The 22,106-nt window shown below is 50.5% G+C and overlaps 1 protein-coding gene and 1 long non-coding RNA gene across 5 annotated transcripts in view; both read right to left on the reverse strand.

Annotated features, from left to right (window-relative positions):
• The window catches only part of LOC140430236 (uncharacterized), a 37,188-nt gene extending 20,084 nt beyond the window's left edge, over window positions 1-17,104 (reverse strand). Inside the window, exon 1 of the mRNA XM_072517665.1 lies at window positions 16,715-17,104. Within this exon, the coding sequence (XP_072373766.1) occupies window positions 16,715-17,104 (390 nt within the window). The remainder of the gene's footprint in view (window positions 1-16,714) is intronic.
• A 710-nt stretch (window positions 17,105-17,814) lies between these two features.
• LOC140430769 (uncharacterized) overlaps window positions 17,815-22,106 on the reverse strand; it is a 39,698-nt gene continuing 35,406 nt past the window's right edge. For all 4 annotated transcript variants that reach the window (XR_011949540.1, XR_011949538.1, XR_011949539.1 and 1 more), the window contains one exon: window positions 17,815-20,271. This is a non-coding gene — a long non-coding RNA (uncharacterized lncRNA). The remainder of the gene's footprint in view (window positions 20,272-22,106) is intronic.

The raw sequence follows: 22,106 nt of genomic DNA on the forward strand, positions 1-22,106 counted from the left end.
AAAGAAGAACAGACACGGGACCAGGTAAGGCTTTTTAAAGTAAGTACTCACCTCCCAGAAGGCCCCTGCGCACCGCTGCCGCCGAAATCCAAAGGGCTGCTCCTGTAAAGGTAAGGGTTTTTAAAGTAAGTACTCACCTCCCAGAAGGCCCCTGCGCACCGCTGCCGCCGAAATCCAAAGGGCTGCTCCTGTAAAGGTAAGGCTTTTTAAATTCACTACTTACCTCCCAGAAGGCCCCAGGGCACCGCTGCCGCCGAAATCCAAAGGGCTGCTCCTGTAAAGGTAAGGCTTTTAAAATTCACTACTCACCTCCCAGAAGGCCCCTGCGCACCGCTGCCGCCGAAATCCAAAGGGCTGCTCCTGTAAAGGTAAGGCTTTTTAAAGGTAGGTTGCAAGGGACGTGGGTGGTGTTGGTAAATGTATACGCCCCGAACTGGGATGATGCTGGATTCATGAAGCGCATGTTGGGGCGCATTCCGGACCTGGAGGTAGGAGGACTGATAGTGGGAGGATACTTCAATACAGTGCTGGATCCAGCACTAGACCGCTCCAGATCAAGGATGGGAAAGAGGCCGGCGGCGGCCAAGGTGCTTCGGGGGTTTATGGATCAGATGGGGGGAGTGGAACCATGGAGGTTTGCAAGACCGCAGGCCAGGGAATTTTCTTTCTTTTCCCACGTGCACAAGGCCTACTCCCGGATAGATTTCTTTGTTCTGGGCAGGGCGCTCATCCCGAGGGTGGAGGGGACGGAGTATTCGGCCATAGCCGTTTCGGACCATGCCCCGCACTGGGTGTAAATGGGGCTGGGAGAGGAGAGGGACCAACACCCGCTGTGGCGGCTGGACGTGGGACTGCTGGCAGATGAGGTGGTGTGTGGGAAGGTGAGGGGGTGTATCGAAAGGTACTTGGAGGCCAACGACAACGGGGAGGTGCGAGTGGGGGTGGTACGGGAGGCGTTGAAGGCGGTGATCGGGGAGAGCTAATCTCCATCAGGGCTCATAGGGAGAAGACAGAGGGCATGGAAAGGGAGAGGTTAGTGGGGGAGATTTTGAGAGTGGACAGGAGATACGCAGAGGCCCCGGAGGAAAGATTACTTGGGGAAAGGCGACGGCTCCAGACGGAGTTTGACCTGTTGACCACGGGGAAGGCGGAGGCACAGTGGAGGAAGGCGCAGGGGGCGACCTACGAGTATGGGGAAAAGGCCAGTCGGATGCTGGCACACCAGCTCCGTAAGAGGACGGCAGCGAGGGAAATAGGGGGAATCAAAGATGGAGGGGGAGCCACGGTTCAGAGTGCAACGAAAATAAACAAGGTATTCAAGGCCTTCTATGAAGAGCTGAACAGACCCCAGCCCCCAGGGGGGGAAGAGGGGATGAGACGATTCCTAGACCAACTGTGGTTCCCGAGGGTGGAGGAGCAAGAGGTGGCTGGTTTGGGGGCACCAATCGGGTTGGAGGAGCTAAGTAAGGGTTTGGGGAGCATGCAGGCGGGGAAGGCCCCGGGGCCGGACGGGTTCCCGGTGGAGTTCTACAGAAAGTGTGTGGACCTGTTGGCCCCGTTACTAGTGAGGACCTTTAACGAGGCAAGTGAGGAGGGGATCCTGCCCCCGACAATGTCGGAGGCGACAATTTACTTGATTCTGAAGTGAGACGAGGACCCACTGCAATGTGGATCGTACAGGCCGATTTCGCTCCCTAATGTGGACGTTAAGTTTTTGGCATAAGTGCTGGCCACGAAGATTGAGGACTGTGTCTCGGGGGTGATTCATGAGGACCAGACGGGATTCGTAAAGGGCAGGCAATTAAATACCAATGTGCGGCGGCTCTTAAATATGATAATGATGACATCGGAGGAGGGAGAGGCGGAGATAGTGGCAACTATGGACGCGGAAAAGGCCTTTGACCGAGTAGAGTGGGAGTACCTCTGGGAGGTGTTGCGTAGGTTTGGGTTCGGGGGAGGATTTATTAGCTGGGTTAAGCTCCTTACAGCGAGTGTGGTGACAAACCGGCGGAGGTCGGAGCACTTTTGGCTGTACCGAGGAAAGAGGCAGGGGTGCCCCCTGTCACCCCTGTTGTTTACATTGGCGATCGAACCCTTGGCCATATCACTGAGGGAGTCTAATAAATGGAGGGGGGTGGTCCGCGGGGGAGAAGAGCATCGGGTGTCGCTATACGCGGATGACCTGCTGCGATACGTGGCGAACCCAATGGAGGGGATGGTGGAGGTCATGCAGACTCTGAGGGAGTTTGGGGAGTTCTCGGGCTATAAGCTCAATGTAGGGAAGAGTGAGCTTTTTGTACTACAGGCAGGGAACCAAGAAAGAGGGATAAGGGACCTACCGCTGAGGAGGGCGGTGGGGATTTTTCGGTATCTGGGGATCCAGATAGCCAGGAGTTGGGGGGGCCCTACACAAATTGAATCTGATGAGGTTGGTGGACCAAATGGAGGTGGACTTCAAAAGATGGGACATGTTGCCGCTCTCGTTGGCGAGTAGAGTGCAGTCGGTCAAAATGGTGGTCCTTCCGAGGTTTTTGCTTGTGTTTCAGTGCCTTCCCATCGTGATCACCAAGGGCTTTTTCAAGAGAGTAGGTAGGAGTATTATGGGGTTTGTGTAGGCGAATAAGACCCCGAGGGTAAGGAGAGGGTTCCTGGAACGCAGTAGGGACCGAGGAGGGCTGGCACTGCCAAACCTAGGGAGCTACTACTGGGCAGCAAATGTGGCGATGTTCCGCAAGTGGGTTATGGAGGGAGAGGGGGCGGCATGGAAGAGGATGGAGATGGCGTCCTGTAAAGGAACGAGCTTGGGTGCGTTGGTGACGGCACCGCTGCCGCTCTCACCATCAAAGTTCTTATTTAAGAAAAAGATAGATACCTTTCTGAAGAATAAAAGGATTTGGGGATATGGTGTACGGGCCGGAGAGTGGAGCTGAGTCCCCAAAGATCAGCCACAATCTCATTAAATGGCAGAGCAGGCTCAAGGGGCCAGATGGCCTACTCCTGTTCCTAGTTCTTATGTTCTTAAAGTATACCACGAGCCCGGTGGTGGCGACAATGTTAAGGATCTGGGGCCAATGGAGACGGTACATGGGTGCAGGGGGAGCCTCGGTGTGGTCCCCGATCAGGGGTAACCACCGGTTTGTCCCGGGAAAGATGGACGGGGGATTCCAGGGCTGGCATCGGGCGGGGATTAGAAGAATGGGGGACCTGTTCATTGATGGGACATTTGCGAGCCTAGGGGCACTGGAGGAGAAGTTTGAGTTACCCCCGGGAAATGCATTTAGATATATGCAGGTGCGGGCTTTTGTGAGGCGACAGGTCAGGGAATTCCCGTTGCTCCCGGCACAAGAAATTCAAGACAGTGTGATCTCGGGTGTATGGGCCGGGGAGGGCAAGGTTTCGGCAATACACCAAGAGATGAAAGAAGAGGGGGAAGCCCTAGCAGAAGAGTTGAAGGGTAAATGGGAGGAGGAGTTGGGGGAGGAGATCGAGGAAGGTTTGTGGGCTGATGCCCTGGGTAGGGTTAATTCCTCCTCCTCATGTGCCAGGCTCAGCCTGATACAATTTAAGGTGGTTCACAGAGCGCACTTGACGGGGGCGAGGTTGAGTAGGTTCTTTGGGGTAGAGGACAGATGTGGAAGGTGTTCAGGGAGTCCGGCGAACCATGTCCACATGTTTTGGTCATGCCCGGCACTGGAGGGGTTCTGGAGAGGAGTGGCGGGAGCAATATCTCAGGTGGTGAAAGTCCGGGTCAAGCCAAGCTGGGGGCTAGCAATATTCGGAGTAGTGGATGAGCCGGGAGTGCAGGAGGCGAAAGAGGCCGGTATTCTGGCCCTTGCGTCCCTAGTAGCCCGGCGAAGGATCTTGCTAATGTGGAATGAGGTGAAGCCCCCCAGCGTGGAGGCCTGGATAAACGACATGGCTGGGTTCATAAAGCTGGAGAGGATTAAGTTTGCCTTGAGAGGGTCTGCGCAGGGGTTCTACAGGTGGTGGCAACCGTTCCTAGACTACCTCGCGGAGCGTTAGAGGAAGGTCGGTCAGCAGCAGCAGCAACCCATAATAGAAGTGTTTAAGATCATTGAGTTTATATGGAGGATATAATGGGAAACTGTTCCCCATGGCAGAAAGGGTCAGCGGGGGGGGGGGCAGATTTACAGTGACTGGCAAAAGAACCAGATGTGGTTCTTTGCACAATACTCAGAGGCTGTGTACCTCCAGCAGAGGGCAGTAGAGCAGAGCTGCTGATTGGCCGTTGCGGGGGAAATTTGCATACCTCCGTTGTGGTCACCCTAACTTGAAGGTGTACCTGGGCAAGAGACCCCAGCTGTTCAAGTGAAGACAAGCATCCAGCAGAGGGCAGTAGAGTGGAGAAGCTGATTGGTTGTTCCAGGAGAAATTTGCATACCTCCGTTGTGGTGATCCTAACTTGAAGGTGTACCTGACCAAGAGACCCTAGAGGTTCATGTGAAAATTGAAGACAAGCATCCAGCAGAGGGCAGTAGAGCGGAGCTGCTCGTTGGCTGTTGCGGGTGAAATTTGCATAGCTCCATAGGGTCACCCTAACCTGAAGGTGTACCTGAGCAAGAGACCCAAGCTATTCAAGTTAAGACAAGCATCCAGCAGAGGGCAGTAGAGCGGAGCTGCTGATTGACTGTTGCGGGGGAAATTTGCATACCTCCGTTGTGGTGACCCTAACTTGAAGGTGTACCTGACCAAGAGACCCTAGCGGTTCAAGTGAAAAGATAAGACAAACATCCAGCAGAGGGCAGTAGAGCGGAGCTGCAGATTGGCCATTGTGGGGGAAATTTGCATACCTCCGTTGTGGTCAACACAACCTGAAGGTGTACCTGAGCAAGGGACCTAGCTGTTCAAATTAAGACAAGCATCCAGCAGAGGGCAGTAGAGCGGCGCTGCTGATTGGCTGTTGCAGGGGAAATTTGCATACCTCCGTTGTGGTCAACCTTGCTTGAAGGTGTACCTGAGCAAGAGACCCCAGCTGTTCAAGTGAAGACATGCATAGCTCCATAGGGTCACCCTAACTTGAAGGTGTACCTGAGCAAGAGACCCAAGCTGTTCAAGTTAAGACAAGCATCCAGCAGAGGGCAGTAGAGCGGAGCTGCAGATTGGCCATTGTGGGGGACATTTACATACCTCTGTTGTGGTCAACACAACCTGAAGGTGTACCTGAGCAAGGGACCTAGCTGTTCAAATTAAGACAAGCATCCAGCAGAGGGCAGTGGAGCGGAGCTTCTGATTGGCTGTTGCGGGAGAAATTTGCATACCTCCGTTGTTGTCACCCTAACTTGAAGGTGTACCTGAGTAAGAGACCCTAGCTGTTCAAGTGAAGACAAGCATCCAGCAGAGGACAGTAGAGCAGTGCTGCTGATTGGCTGTTGCAGGGGAAATTTGCATACCTCCGTTGTGGTCAACCTAACTTGAAGGTGTACCTGAGCAAGAATCCCCAGCTGTTCAAGTGAAGGCAAGCATTCAGCAGAAGGCAGAAGAGCGGTGCTGATGATTGGCTGTTGCGGGTGAAATTTGCATAGCTCCATAGGGTCACCCTAACTTGACGGTGTACCTGAGCAAGAGACCCAAGCTGTTCAAGTTAAGAAAAGCATCCAGCAGAGGGCAGTACAGCGGAGCTGCTGATTTGCCATTGTGGGGGAAATTTGCATACCTCCGTTGTGCTCACCCTAACTTGAAGGTGTACCTGAACAAGAGACCTTAGCTGTTCAGGTGAAGACAAGCATCCAGCAGAGGGCAGTAGAGCAGAGCTGCTGATTGGCTGTTGAAGGGTACATACCTCCGTTGCGGTCAACCTAACTTGAAAATGGCCTGAGCAAAAGACCCTAACTGTACAAGTGAAGACAAGCATCCAGCAGAGGGCAGTACAGCGGAGCTTCTGATTGGCTGTTGCGGGGGAAATTTGCATACCTCCGTTGTTGTCACCCTAACTTGAAGGTGTACCTGAGTAAGAGACCCTAGCTGTTCAATTGAAGACAAGCATACAGCAGAGGCCAGTAGAGCAGTGCTGCTGATTGACTGTTGTGGGGGAAATTTGCATACCTCCGTTGTGGTCAACCTGACTTGAAGGTGTATCTGAGCAAGAGATCCTAGCTGTTCAAGTGAAGACAAGCTTCCAGCAGAGGGCACTAGAGAGGAGCTGCTGATTGGCTGCTGAGTGGGAAATTTGCATACCTCTGTTGTGGTCAACCTAACTTGAAGTTGTACCTGAGCAAGAGACCCTAGCTGTTCAAGGAAGACAAGCATCCAGCAGAGGGCAGTAGAGCAGAGCTGCTGATTGGCTGTTGCGTGGTAAATTTGCATACCTCCGTTGTGGTCAACCTAACTTGAAGGTGTACCTGAGCAAGAGACCCTAGCTGTTCAAGTGAAGAGAAGCATCCAGCAGAGGGCACTAGTGAGGAGCTGCTGATTGGCTTTTGCGGGGGAAATTTGCATACCTCCGTTGTGGTCAACCTAACCTGAAGGTGTACCTGAGCAAGAGCCCCTACCTGTTCAAGTGAAGACAAGCATCCAGCAGAGGGCAGTAGTGCGGAGCTGGTGATTGACTGTTGTGGGCGAAATTTGCATACCTCTGTTGTGGTCACCCTAACTTGAAGGTGTACCTGAGCAAAAAACCCGAGCTGTTCAAGTGAGGATAAGCATCCAGCAGAGGACAGTAGGGCAGAGATGCTGATTGGTTGTTGCGGTGGAAATTTGCATACCTCCGTAGTTGTCACCCTAACCTGAAGGAGTACCTGCGCAAGAGACACCAGCTGTTCAAGTGAAGACAAGCATCCAGCAGAGGGAAGTAGAGCAGATCTGCTGATTGGCCATTGCGGGGGAAATTTGCATACCTCCGTTGTGTTCAACCTAACTTGAAGGTGTACCTGAGCAAGAGACCCGAGCTGTTCAAGTGTAGACAAGCATCCAGCAGAGGGCAGTACAGCGGAGTTGCTGATTTGCCATTGTGGGGGAAATTGCATACCTCCGTTGTGGTCAACCTAACTTGAAGGTGTACCGGAGTAAGAGACCCTAGCTGTTCAAGTGAAGACAAGCACCCAGCAGAGGGCAGTACAGCAGAGCTGCTGATTGACTGTTGTGGGGGAAATTTGCATACCTCCGTTGTGGTCAACCGAACCTGAAGGTGTACCTGAGCAAGAGACCCTAGCTGTTCAGGTGAAGACAAGCATCCAGCAGAGGGCAGAAGAGTGGAGCTGCTGACGGCTGTTGCGGGGGAAATTTGCATACCTCCGTTGTGGTCAACCTAACTTGAAGGAGTACCTGAGCAAAAGACCCTAACTGTTCAAGTGAAGACAAGCTTCCAGCAGAGGGCACTAGAGCGGAGCAGCTGATTGACTGTTGCGGGGGAAATTTGCATACCTCCATTGTGGTCAACCAGCCTTGAAGGTGTACCTGAGCAAGAGACCCTAGATGTTCAGGTGAAGACAAGCATCCAGCAGAGGGCAGTAGAGCGGAGCTGTTGATTGGCTGTTGCAGGGTACATACCTCCGTTGTGGTCACCCTAACCTGAAGGTGTACCTGAGCAAGAGACCCTAGCTGTTCAGGTGAAGAAGCATCCAGCACAGGGCAGAAGAGCAGAGCTGTGACGGCTGTTGCGGGGGAAATTTGCATTCCTCCGTTGTGGTCAACCTAACTTGAAGGTGTACCTGAGCAAGCGACCCTACCTGTTCAAGTGAAGACAAGCATCCAACAGAGGGCACTAGAGCGGAGCCGCTGATTGGCTGTTGCGGGGAGATTTGCATACCTCCGTTGTGGTCACCTGACTTGAAGGTGTACCTGAACAAGAGACCTTAGCTGTTCAGGTGAAGACAAGCATCCAGCAGAGGGCAGTCGAGCAGAGCTGCTGATTGGCTGTTGAAGGGTACATACCTCCGTTGCGGTCAACCTAACTTGAAGATGGCCTGAGCAAAAGACCCTAACTGTACAAGTGAAGACAAGCACCCAGCAGACGGCAGTAGAGTGGAGCCGCTGATTGGCTGTTGTGGGCGAAATTTGCATACCTCTGTTGTGGTCACCCTAACTTGAAGGTGTACCTGAGCAAAAAACCCGAGCTGTTCAAGTGAGGATAAGCATCCAGCAGAGGACAGTAGGGCAGAGATGCTGATTGGTTGTTGCGGTGGAAATTTGCATACCTCCGTAGTTGTCACCCTAACCTGAAGGAGTACCTGCGCAAGAGACACCAGCTGTTCAAGTGAAGACAAGCATCCAGCAGAGGGAAGTAGAGCAGATCTGCTGATTGGCCATTGCGGGGGAAATTTGCATACCTCCGTTGTGTTCAACCTAACTTGAAGGTGTACCTGAGCAAGAGACCCGAGCTGTTCAAGTGTAGACAAGCATCCAGCAGAGGGCAGTACAGCGGAGTTGCTGAATTGCCATTGTGGGGGAAATTGCATACCTCCGTTGTGGTCAACCTAACTTGAAGGTGTACCGGAGTAAGAGACCCTAGCTGTTCAAGTGAAGACAAGCACCCAGCAGAGGGCAGTACAGCAGAGCTGCTGATTGACTGTTGTGGGGGAAATTTGCATACCTCCGTTGTGGTCAACCGAACCTGAAGGTGTACCTGAGCAAGAGACCCTAGCTGTTCAGGTGAAGACAAGCATCCAGCAGAGGGCAGAAGAGCGGAGCTGCTGACGGCTGTTGCGGGGGAAATTTGCATACCTCCGTTGTGGTCAACCTAACTTGAAGGAGTACCTGAGCAAAAGACCCTAACTGTTCAAGTGAAGACAAGCTTCCAGCAGAGGGCACTAGAGCGGAGCAGCTGATTGACTGTTGCGGGGGAAATTTGCATACCTCCATTGTGGTCAACCAGCCTTGAAGGTGTACCTGAGCAAGAGACCCTAGATGTTCAGGTGAAGACAAGCATCCAGCAGAGGGCAGTAGAGCGGAGCTGTTGATTGGCTGTTGCAGGGTACATACCTCCGTTGTGGTCACCCTAACCTGAAGGTGTACCTGAGCAAGAGACCCTAGCTGTTCAGGTGAAGAAGCATCCAGCACAGGGCAGAAGAGCAGAGCTGTGACGGCTGTTGCGGGGGAAATTTGCATTCCTCCGTTGTGGTCAACCTAACTTGAAGGTGTACCTGAGCAAGCGACCCTACCTGTTCAAGTGAAGACAAGCATCCAACAGAGGGCACTAGAGCGGAGCCGCTGATTGGCTGTTGCGGGGAGATTTGCATACCTCCGTTGTGGTCACCTGACTTGAAGGTGTACCTGAACAAGAGACCTTAGCTGTTCAGGTGAAGACAAGCATCCAGCAGAGGGCAGTCGAGCAGAGCTGCTGATTGGCTGTTGAAGGGTACATACCTCCGTTGCGGTCAACCTAACTTGAAGATGGCCTGAGCAAAAGACCCTAACTGTACAAGTGAAGACAAGCACCCAGCAGACGGCAGTAGAGTGGAGCCGCTGATTGGCTGTTGTGGGCGAAATTTGCATACCTCTGTTGTGGTCACCCTAACTTGAAGGTGTACCTGAGCAAAAAACCCGAGCTGTTCAAGTGAGGATAAGCATCCAGCAGAGGACAGTAGGGCAGAGATGCTGATTGGTTGTTGCGGTGGAAATTTGCATACCTCCGTAGTTGTCACCCTAACCTGAAGGAGTACCTGCGCAAGAGACACCAGCTGTTCAAGTGAAGACAAGCATCCAGCAGAGGGAAGTAGAGCAGATCTGCTGATTGGCCATTGCGGGGGAAATTTGCATACCTCCGTTGTGTTCAACCTAACTTGAAGGTGTACCTGAGCAAGAGACCCGAGCTGTTCAAGTGTAGACAAGCATCCAGCAGAGGGCAGTACAGCGGAGTTGCTGATTTGCCATTGTGGGGGAAATTGCATACCTCCGTTGTGGTCAACCTAACTTGAAGGTGTACCGGAGTAAGAGACCCTAGCTGTTCAAGTGAAGACAAGCACCCAGCAGAGGGCAGTACAGCAGAGCTGCTGATTGACTGTTGTGGGGGAAATTTGCATACCTCCGTTGTGGTCAACCGAACCTGAAGGTGTACCTGAGCAAGAGACCCTAGCTGTTCAGGTGAAGACAAGCATCCAGCAGAGGGCAGAAGAGCGGAGCTGCTGACGGCTGTTGCGGGGGAAATTTGCATACCTCCGTTGTGGTCAACCTAACTTGAAGGTGTACCTGAGCAAAAGACCCTAACTGTTCAAGTGAAGACAAGCTTCCAGCAGAGGGCACTAGAGCGGAGCAGCTGATTGACTGTTGCGGGGGAAATTTGCATACCTCCATTGTGGTCAACCAGCCTTGAAGGTGTACCTGAGCAAGAGACCCTAGATGTTCAGGTGAAGACAAGCATCCAGCAGAGGGCAGTCGAGCGGAGCTGTTGATTGGCTGTTGCAGGGTACATACCTCCGTTGTGGTCACCCTAACCTGAAGGTGTACCTGAGCAAGAGACCCTAGCTGTTCAGGTGAAGAAGCATCCAGCACAGGGCAGAAGAGCAGAGCTGTGACGGCTGTTGCGGGGGAAATTTGCATTCCTCCGTTGTGGTCAACCTAACTTGAAGGTGTACCTGAGCAAGCGACCCTACCTGTTCAAGTGAAGACAAGCATCCAACAGAGGGCACTAGAGCGGAGCCGCTGATTGGCTGTTGCGGGGAGATTTGCATACCTCCGTTGTGGTCACCTGACTTGAAGGTGTACCTGAACAAGAGACCTTAGCTGTTCAGGTGAAGACAAGCATCCAGCAGAGGGCAGTCGAGCAGAGCTGCTGATTGGCTGTTGAAGGGTACATACCTCCGTTGCGGTCAACCTAACTTGAAGATGGCCTGAGCAAAAGACCCTAACTGTACAAGTGAAGACAAGCACCCAGCAGACGGCAGTAGAGTGGAGCCGCTGATTGGCTGTTGCAGGGGAAATTTGCATACCTCCATTGTGGTCACCCTAACCTGAAGGTGTACCAGAGCAAGCGACCCTAGCTGTTCAAGTGTAGAAAAGCATCCAGCGGAGGGTAGTAGAGCGGAGCTGGTGATTGGCTGTTGCGGGCGAAATTTGCATTCCTCTGTTGTGCTCACCCTAACTAGAAGGTGTACCTGAGCAAGAGACCCTTGCTGTTCAAGTGAAGACAAGCATCCAGCAGAGGGCAGTACAGTGGAGTTGCTGATTTGCCGTTGCGGGGGCAATTTGCATACCTCCGCTATAGTCAACCGAACTTGAAGGTGTACCTGAGCAAGAGACCCTAGCTGTTGAAGTGAAGACAAGCACCCAGCAGAGGCCGGGAGAGCGGAGCTGCTGATTGGCTTTTGCGGGGGACATTTGCATACCTCCGTTGTGGTAAACCTGACTTGAAGGTGTACCTGAGCAAGCGACGGTAGCTGTTCAAGTGAAGACAAGCATCCAGCAGAGGGCAGTAGAGCAGAGCTGCTGATTGGCTGTTGCGGGGGAAATTTAATTACCTCCGTTGTGGTCACCCTAATTTGAAGGTGTACCTGAGCAAGAGACCCTATCGCTTCAAGTTAAGACAAGCATCTAGCAGAGGGCAGTACAGAGGAGCTGCTGATTTATCGTTGTGGGGGAAATTTGCATACCTCGGTTGTGGTCAACCTAACTTGAATGTGTACTTTAGCAAGAGACCCTAGCTGTTCAAGTGAAGACAAGCATCCAGCAGAGGGCAGTAGAGCGGAGGTGCGGATTGGCTGTTGCGGGGGAAATTTGCACACCTCCGTTGTGGTCAACCTAACTTGAAGGTGTACCTGAGCAAGAGACCCTAGCTGTTGAAGTGAAGACAAGCACCCAGCAGAGGCCGGGAGAGTGGAGCTGCTGATTGGCTTTTGCGAGGGACATTTGCATACCTCCGTTGTGCTAAACCTGACTTGAAGGTGTACCTGAGCAAGCGACGGTAGCTGTTCAAGTGAAGACAAGCATCCAGCAGAGGGCAGTAGAGCAGAGCTGCTGACTGGCTGTTGCGGGGAAAATTTTCATACCTCCGTTGTGGTCAACCTAACTTGAAGCTGTACCTGAGCAAGATACCCTAGCTGTTCAAGTGAAGACAGGCATCCAGCAGAGGGCAGAAGAGCAGAGCTGCTGATTGGCTGTTGCGGGGGAAATTTACATACCTCCGTTGTGTTCATCCTAACTTGAAGGTATACCTGAGCAAGAGACACTAGCTGTTCAAGTTAAGACAAGCATCCAGCAGAGGGCAGTACAGCGGACGTGCTGATTTGCCTTTGTGGGGGGAAATTTGCATGCCTCCGTTGTGCTCAACCGATCTGGAAGGTGTACCTGAGCAAGAGACCCTAGCTGTTCAGGTGAAGAGAACCTTCCAGCAGAGGGCACTAGTGCGGAGATGCTGATTGGCTGTTGCAGGGGAAATGTGCACACCTCCGTTGTGGTCAACCTAACTTGAAGGTGTACCTGAGCAAAAGACCCTAGCTGTTCAGGTGAAGACAAGCATCCAGCAGAGGGCAGTAGAGCAGAACTGCTGATTTGGCGGTTGCGAGGGAAATTTGCATACCTCCGTTGCGTTCAAATTAACTTGAAAGTGTACCTGAGCAAGAGACCCCAGCTGTTCAAGTTAAGACAAGCATCCAGCAGAGCCCAGTAGAGCAGAGCTGCTGATTGACTTTTTGCGGGGGAAATTTGCATACCTCCATTGTGGTCAACCTGACTTGAAGGTGTACCTGAGCAAGAGACCCTAGCTGTTCAAGTTAAGCCAAGCATCCAGCAGAGAGCAGTATAGTGGAGCTGCTGATTGGCTGTTGCGAGGGAAATTTGCATACCTCTGTTGTGGTCACCCTAACTTGAAGGTGGTTTGTGGAGGAGCTGTTGTCAAGTGACAACAGCTCCTATGTGGTACCACATAGGTACCAACGACATAGGTAGGAAAAGGGATAGGGATGTAAGGCAGTAATCCAGGGAGCTGGGGTGGAAACTTAGATCTAGGACAAACAGAGTTATTATCTCTGGGTTGTTACCTATGCCACGTGATAGTGAGACGAGGAATAGGGAAAGAGAGGAGTTGAACACGTGGCTACAGGGATGGTGCAGGAGGGAGGGTTTCAGATTTCTGGATAATTGGGGCTCATTCTGTGGTCGGTGAGACCTCGACAAACGGGATGGTCTACACCTGGACCGGAGGGGTACCAATATCCTGGGGGGGCAATTTGCTCATGTTCTTCGGGAGGGATTAAACTAGTTCAGCAGGGGCTTGGGAACCTGAATTGTAGCTCCAGCATACAGGAGGTTGAGAGTAGAGAGGTCATGAGTAAGGTTTCAAAGTTGCAGGAGTGTACCGGCAGGCAGGAAGGTGGTTTAAAGTGTGTCTTCTTCAATGCCAGGAGCATCCGGAATAAGGTGGGTGAACTTGCGGCATGGGTTGGTACCTGGGACTTTGATGTTGTGGCCATTTCGGATACATGGATAGAGCAGGGACAGGAATGGTTGTTGCAGGTGCCGGGTTTAGATATTTCAGTAAGCTCAGGGAAGGTGGTAAAAGAGGGGGAGGGGTAGCATTGTTAGTCAAGGACAGTATTACGGTGGCAGAAAGGACGTTTGATGAGGATTTGTGTACTGAGGTAATATGGGCTGAGGTTAGAAACAGGAAAGGAGCGGTCACCCTGTGAGGGGTTTTCTATAGGCCTCCGAAAAGTTCCAGAGATGTAGAGGAAAGGATTGCAAAGATGATTCTGGATAGGAGCGAAAGCAACAGGGCAGTTGTTATGGGGGACTTTAACTTACCAAATATTGACTGGAATCGCTATAGTTCGAGTACTTTAGATGGGTCCGTTTTTGTCCAATGTGTGCAGGAGGGTTTCCTGACACAGTATGTAGATAGGCCAACGAGAGGCGAGGCCGTATTGGATTTGGTACTGGGTAATGAACCAGGACAGATGTTAGATTTGGAGGTAGGTGAGCACTTTGGTGATAGTGACCACAATTTTATTACGTTTACTTTAGTGATGGAAAGGGATAGATATATACCGTAGGGCAAGAGTTATATCTGGGGGAAAGGCAATTATGATGCGATGAGGCAAGACTTAGGATGCATCGGATGGAGAGGAAAACTGCAGGGAATGGGCACAATGGAAATGTGGAGCTTGTTCAAGGAACAGCTACTGCGTGTCCTTGATAAGTATGTACCTGTCAGGCAGGGAGGAAGTGGTCGAGCAAGGGAACCGTGGTTTACTAAGGCAGTCAAAACACTTGTCAAGAGGAAGAAGGAGGCTTATGTAAAGATGAGACATGAAGGTTCAGTTAGTGCGCTCCTGAGTTACAAGTTAGCTAGGAAGGACCTAAAGAGAGAGCTAAGTAGTGCCAGGAGGGGACACGGGAAGTCTTTGGCAGGTAGGATCAAGGATAACCCTAAAGCTTTCTATAGATATGTCAGGAATAAAAGAATGACTAGGGTAAGAATAGGGCCAGTCAAGGACAGTAGTGGGAAGTTGTGCTGGGAGTCAGAGGAGACAGGAGAGGTGCTAAATGAATATTTTTCGTCCGTATTCACACAGGAAAAAGACAATGTTGTCGAGGAGAATACGGAGATTCAGGCTACTAGACTAGAAGGGCTTGAGGTTCATAAGGAGGAGGTGTTAGCAATTCTGGAAAGTGTGAAAATAGATAAGTCCCCTGGGCTGGATGGGATTTATCGTAGGATTCTCTGGGAAGCTAGGGAGGAGATTGCTGAGCCTTTTGCTTTTATCTTTAAGTCATCTTTGTCAACAGGAATAGTGCCAGAAGACTGGAGGATAGCAAATGTTGTCCCCTTGTTCAAGAAGGGGAGTAGAGACAACCCCGGTAACTATAAACCAGTGATCCTTACTTCTGTTGTGGGCAAAATCTTGGAAAGGTTTATAAGAGATAGGGTGTATAATCATCTGGAAAGGAATAATTTGATTAGAGATAGTCAACACGGTTTTGTGAAGGGTAGGTCGTGCCTCACAAATCTTATTGAGTTCTTTGAGAAGGTGACCAAACAGGTGGATGATGGGAAGTGTTCAGACTAGAGTCCAGTTACTAGTGGTGTACCACAAGGATCTGTTTTGGGGCCACTGCTGTGTGTCATTTTTATAAATGACCTGGAGGAGGGCGTAGAAGGATGAGTGAGTAAATTTGCAGATGACACTAAAGTCGGTGGAGTTGTGGACAGTGCGGAAGGATGTTACAAGTTACAGAGGGACATAGATAAGCTGCAGCGCTGGGCTGAGAGGTGGCAAATGGAGTTTAATGCAGAAAAGTGTGAGGTGATTCATTTTGGAAGGAATAACAGGAAGACAGAGTACTGGGCTAATGGGAAGATTCTTGGTAGTGTGGATGAGCAGAGAGATCTCGGTGTCCATGTACATAGATCCCTGAAAGTTGCCACCCAGGTTGAGAGGGTTGTTAAGAAGGCGTACGGTGTGTTAGCATTTATTGGTAGAGGGATTGAGTTTCGGAGCCATGAGGTCATGTTGCAGCTGTACAAAACTCTGGTGCGGCCGCATTTGGAGTATTGCGTGCAATTCTGGTCGCCGCATTATAGGAAGGATGTGGAAGCATTGGAAAGGGTGCAGAGGAGATTTACCAGAATATTGCCTGGTTAGAGAGAAGGATAAGAGATGACTTAATAGAGGCATACAAGATGATCAGAGGATTGGATAGGGTGGACAGTGAGAGCCTTTTTCCTCCGATGGTGATGTCTAGCGCGAGGGGACATAGCTTTAAATTGAGGAGATAGATATAAGACAGATGTCAAAGGTAGGTTCTTTACTCAGAGAGTAGTAAGGGCGTGGAATGCCCTGCCTGCAACAGTAGTGGACTCGCCAACACTAAGGGCATTCAAATGGTCATTGGATAGACATATGGATGATAAGGGAATAGTGTAGATGGGCTTCAGAGTGGTTTCACAGGTCGGCGCAACATCGAGGGCCAAAGGGCCTGTACTGCGTTGTAATGTTCTAAGTTCCATGTCTGTGTCCCAAATTGACCACAATTCCCATGGTCCTTTGCAGGTGGCCATTTTACATGGCTACAAGCCGATCAATGGTGGCTCGAGCTATCGTGGTTTGCATTTAATGGACCTCCATCCACTTTGAGTGGCTGACTATGTTGATGAGGAACATTGCTCCCTAGAAAGGTCCTGCAACATCTCTGTGAAGGCGCCGGCCCCGGCATTGAGCACAACGTTGAGCCACCTTCTCTACGCTGCATCAATGCCTGGCCAACATACGTAGCTGCGGGCTAGCATCTTTATCTTTGACACCTCTGGGTGTCCATTGCGGAGGTCCTGCAGGAGTGGGGCAAGCACGTGCTCGGGAACCACCATCTGTGTTCCCCACAGGATGACACGGGTATCTTGTTAGTGTACGTCGGCAAATCCCTCGCCAAGGCAAGGTGTTGGGCCCCATACTGGATTATGTGCCTTACCCGGGACAACTGCGCATCCGCCTGAGTCCAGCCGTGGATGTTTGAACACGTGACCAGCAAGGAATCCATAAAATGGAGCGTGGCTATCACTTTGTCGGCCGACACCGGTGCAAGCGACCTGGTGGGGAGAGGGCGGCAGCTCAACGTATCGCGGACCTGGAGCGATGTTCCAATACATACCTGTATGCTGCTGACAGTAGCACCCACCGCTGGGTCCTGGCAGAGGCAATGGGGAGAAAATCGCCCGTTCTTCCTTAAACAACCCCAAAAGGGGCTTGTGATCGGTGTAGACAGTGAAAGGATGCTCGTAGACGTACTGATGGGATTTGTTTACCCCAAACACCACGGCCAAGCCTACCTTCTCGATTTGTGCATAGCTTTTTTCCGCGTCTCCCAATGTCCAGGACGCAAACATTATGGAGCGTTCCGATCCATCGTCCATCCAGTGGGCGAAGATGGCCCCAACTCTGTAGGGGGAAGCATCGCAAGTTGACAACAGCGGCTTGGTTGTGTCAAAGTGAATCAGTGGACGGGAGGAGGATAGCTGCTTCTTCACGAAAGCCGTCTCCTGGTCGTGGGACCATTCCCAGCATTGACCTTTCTTTAGCAGACAGTGGAGGAGAGCCAAGACTATGGTGAGGTTCAGAATAAACTTGCCACAGTAACTTGCTCGGCCCAAAAATGCACTTAGTTCCATCAGTCCGATTGACATCAGTACCTGACGGATGGCCTGTACATTTTCCTCCATGGGGTGCCACCCATGGCAATCCTCATAACCCAGGTAGGTGACCGCTATTGCATTAAAAACGCATTTTCCTCTGCAGACGTGGACCTCCACCAGGAGAAAAGAACTTTCTCTCGTTCCCCCTAAACTTTGCTTCCACCGACTCAATCATCTGTTAAAGCCAATAGACAGTGGAGCCCATCACAACTGCAGAGATTACCCCACAACCTCAAAACCTTCACCTGAGACAATGCAACATCCAAACTTCAAAAAGATCCGGCCTGTATCAATAATGGGTGAAACTGTTCCAATTTTGATCACCATTGTTTTATCTTCATTTATAAGAAATCTTTGTGTTAATGTTGGGAACATGGTCTTAAGTAATGTCTGTGCAATATTGTGAAATGAACTCACCTTTCTCCTTTTAAGTAAAAATGGTGCTGAGTTATTTTTGAATTGAATGATTCACTCCAAGGGTAAACTATAGACACTCACTTACAAATACATCGCTCATGGACAACTTTGGGGATAACAGCATCTGTGACAAAATACTCAAAAAATTCTCGGGTTTATTGTGACTCGCCCACCACACAAGCAGGCCTCGAGTTTCTTGTGCTGCAAGTTGCTTCATTTTCTGTCTGGTATGTAGGTAAACAACAGCAAGACCCAGGCATAATGATAAAGAAACAGAACATTCTTCTCCATTCTTCAAAAAGCAAACTGTAGGTGCGGTCTTGTCAGATTAACTGGTAACTTTATTTCATTCAGGCAGGGTGAATTAATTGTGAATCTTACATTATTTTTGCAGTTACATCAAATAAAACGAAAACGATGTTCTCGCTAAACATATACTGTAAAACAAAAAGTTACTTCTTAATTCGTGAAAGATACCTCAACCCCATAACGGAACAATCTCCTTTACTGGTCAGCAGAGTTATGCGGACAGCTCTCTAAACTGAAGTACTGGTTGTGAAACTGAAACTGACGGCAGAAGTCTCGATTTTTCATCAAAAACACAAACAGGAGTAAAAAGCAATGGACAATGGCATCTTCCATAATTACATTAGATCAACAGCGTCCACACAAAGCTGCATTCTTAATAACAAATTCCAATACAAATTTGAACAATGATTATAATGATTGTTATTGAACATGATGACTGACTAATTATTTAAAACTCCTTGGACAATCCCATTGTGATTGCCACAGAAACCTTCAACCTGAGAACACAGTGCAGCCAGACTGACGGCCCTGAGCTGAAAGCTTGGTTGAAAACGAATCCCCAAATTAACACGAAACTTACTGACATAACTCCAAAAAAAAATCTAAATTATGCTTTAAAGATCATGGAGTTATGTTACCTATATAATGCAGGGGAGCACTTAACTAAGGCGGACTGGTTTACAATTCCAAACAGGAACACTAATTAATTTCCCCTTTCCCAATCAAAGGCATCGAAGCCTAAAGTAACGACCAATAGATATGAAAAATTATGTCTCTTTCCCAGTCCATCTTCTTATTGTGTTCTCTGTCCAGAGGCTAGTCCATGATAGTGAACCACAGCAAAGTGCCGTGATTTTCACTCTGGGCAGAGTGAGGAGGCAGCTGCCAATTCACCAGAATGAAGGTGTTAGAGATGGGAATGATTGATATCGAGTACATCAAGAGAAACTATTTCCCATGACAGGAAGGGTCGATGGCCAGAGGACACAGATTTACAGTGACTGGCCAAAGAACCTGAAGTGACATGTGGACAATAGGATATATGGAGCCTTCCACAAGGTGGACAGCAGTCAAGTCAAATTCCTCACAAACATCATGAACAAGACATCTCACCATAATATGTGTAAGAGCCTTGGAAAAATGGAGTTAGTTTCAAACCACCTATCATCTAAGGGAAACACATCACATTGCACTGAATAGTGATGTACCAGCACTTAGAGACAGGCAGCTTCAGCAGGAGCTCCCAGCCTGTCTATATAGTCCTGGAATGTGACTATCAACTTTACCAAATACATCAGAAAGATCTATTTGGTAGCAAGTTTTATGATATCTTGATTACTAGATCCACGGTCCAAGCCACGTAAGTAAGCTAACCTATCACCAACAGCTTTATCGAGATCCCCATGGACAAAGCTGGCTACGGACTTTCTTTCTGGGGTACTCAGTGATAGGTGGATTGAGGTCAACACCTCTCCACCTTGTCCATCTTCTTATTGTGTTCTCTGCCCAGAGGTTGGTCCTTGATACTGAACCACAGCATAGTGATTTTCACAATAGGCAGTGTGAGGAGGCATCTGCCAATTCACAATTTGTCATACACGAGGAATGTCCACTCAGGAGAGGGAATGTGGGGGAACTGAAAAGCATCTAAGCAAGAGTTGGAGAAAATATTTGAAAAATGGAAGGCAGCAAACAATAAAGCTGTCACATCAAATAAAGTTTCTACTTTGCATCAAGGAGAATATTCAAGGAGAATTTCCCAAACACGAAGTTTAGGGGCTGGATTCTCCACCGGCAGGATGCTCCATTTTGCCGGCAGCCAGCGGGTTTCCCCACGGCTTGGGGCTGCCCTACAACGGGAAACCCTATTGACCATCCGGCTTAACAGAGTATCCCGCCGGCAGAGTAAAACAGAAATGTGGCACGGCGGAGCAGTTTTGCTGTTCCGCTACACGTAAATGTCTCCTCATTTGGTTTCTTTGTTGTTCTAGAAGGGAGTATCGACCAGCTAACAATTCAGTCAACATTTGAATTGAAGGTTTAGCCTTCCATTTACTATCAGCCTCTTTGCCAGTCAGCTTTTGCCTTCCGACTATGTGGCAATCTGTACAATATCCAAATAACACAAGGCACCGATAACAAAATGGATAACAGCAATTGGGACATGTTACAAATGGACAACCTGCCGTGCAATGCTGTGTTAATGTCTCACAGTTGGGACAGGCCCGTACTTCAGGACAGCCATACACTGAGCTACCCTTCTTTTTGATTGTACCACAGCCCAGAAGCAGAGCTGTCAGACTGCAGGATTCGTTACCGCAGTCACTCTGCACATCAGTATTCTTCCACTCCCTCTGACACTCCCAGCAGAACTGAAAGGTTTTCTTTGATTTCTCTGAGCAAGGCAGACACTGAACACACAGCTTCTCCGCATCCATTCTCTGTACATAGAGACTGCAGACTGGACACTGAGGGACAAAATGAGACAAGATATCAGTGACATAAATGTGTGTGATTATGTTAGGAAGGTAATGTAGCGCAGAAAGACTCCGTGAGACGAATAGAGTGAAGTCGATGAGGCTTTATTAAGCGTGTCTGTTCCCCCGCAGCTCGGTAGTAAACTGGCCTGCGGGGGAAGACTCCGGCCTCTTATACTCCACCTTCAGGGCGGAGCTAGAGATCAACGGCCAACCAGGACCCGGGATCTGTCAGCCAATGACATTAGGGCTTCCAGTCCCACATGACCCCCAATACATACTACCACATTCACCCCTTGTCAAAAATGAACCCGGCGGGGTGATGCTTCGTATGGTGGTAAGGGTTTACAGGGCTGGTCCTGGGAGGAAAAAAACATTCACATGGCAATACAGTATTGTACAATTTTGTCCTGTTGCAACTATTTATAGAGGGTATAGGAAGAAAAGCAAAATGTTCTTGTGAAAAGTCCATATTTAGTTTTAGATCGACGCCACGAGTCGGTCGGGTGGTCTGGTCGTCCGTGTCGATCGCCTTGGCCCCGGTGGTGGTGGTGCTTGTACCAGTGTTGTCGCCTCCAGGAGCCTTACGGTTTCAGCTTGGGCTTTATTCTTTGTCGGTGCTGAGGGGAGGGGAACCGATCCTCCTGGGAAGGGGGCGGTCGCGGGGTGCGGCGGTGGCAGGAAGGGTTGATGGTGTCGGGGGGGGTGTGCGTGTTGCCGGCGGGCGCCAGATCCCGCAGGGAGACCGTGTCCTGTCGGCCGTCGGGGTACTCCACGTAGGCGTACTGGGGGTTCGCGTGGAGGAGGTGAACCCTTTTGACCAACGGGTCCGCCTTATGTGCCCGCACATGCTTTCGGAGCAGGATGGGTCCTGAGGCCGCCAGCCAGGTCGGCAGCGACGTTCCAGAGGAGGACCTCCTAGGGAAAACCAGGAGACGCTCATGAGGCGTTTGATTAGTGCTCGTACATAATAACGACCGGATGGAGTGGAGAGCGTCCGGGTGGACCTCCTGCCACCGTGAAACTGGGAGGTCCCTGGACCGTAAGGCCAGTAGGACGGCCTTCCAGACCGTGCCGTTCTCCCTTTCTACTTGCCCGTTCCCCCGGGGGTTGTAGCTGGTCGTCCTGCTTGAGGCTATGCCCTTGCTGAGCAGGAACTGGCGCAGCTCTTCACTCATGAAAGAGGACCCCCTGTCGCTGTGGACGTATGCGGGGTAACCGAACAGTGTGAAGATGCTGTTCAGGGCTTTAATGACTGTGGCCGCGGTCATGTCAGAACAGGGAATGGCAAAAGGGAAGCGGGAGTATTCGTCCACCACATTAAGAAAATATGCGTTGCGGTCGGTGGAGGGGAGGGGCCCTTTGAAATCGAGACTGAGGCGTTCAAAGGGGCGGGAAGCCTTAATCAGGTGCGCTCCATCCGGCATGAAAAAATGCGGCTTGCATTCCGCGCAGATGTGGCAGTCCCTTGTGACTGTACGGACCTCCTCTAAAGAGTATGGGAGATTGCGGGACTTGATGAAGTGGTAAAACCGAGTGACCCCCGGGTAGATCATAGATCATAGAATTTACAGTGCAGAAGGAGGCCATTCGGCCCATCGAGTCTGCACCGGCTCTTGGAAAGAGCACCCTACCCAAGGTCAACACCTCCACTCTATCCCCATAACCCAGTAACCCCACCCAACACTAAGGGCAAGTTTGGACACTAAGGGCAATTTATCATGGCCAATCCACCTAACCCGCACATCTTTGGACTGTGGGAGGAAACCGGAGCACCCGGAGGAAACCCACGCACACACGGGGAGGATGTGCAGACTCCGCACAGA

Source organism: Scyliorhinus torazame, chromosome 10 (genome assembly GCF_047496885.1).
Source record: "Scyliorhinus torazame isolate Kashiwa2021f chromosome 10, sScyTor2.1, whole genome shotgun sequence".
Lineage (NCBI taxonomy): Eukaryota > Metazoa > Chordata > Chondrichthyes > Carcharhiniformes > Scyliorhinidae > Scyliorhinus > Scyliorhinus torazame.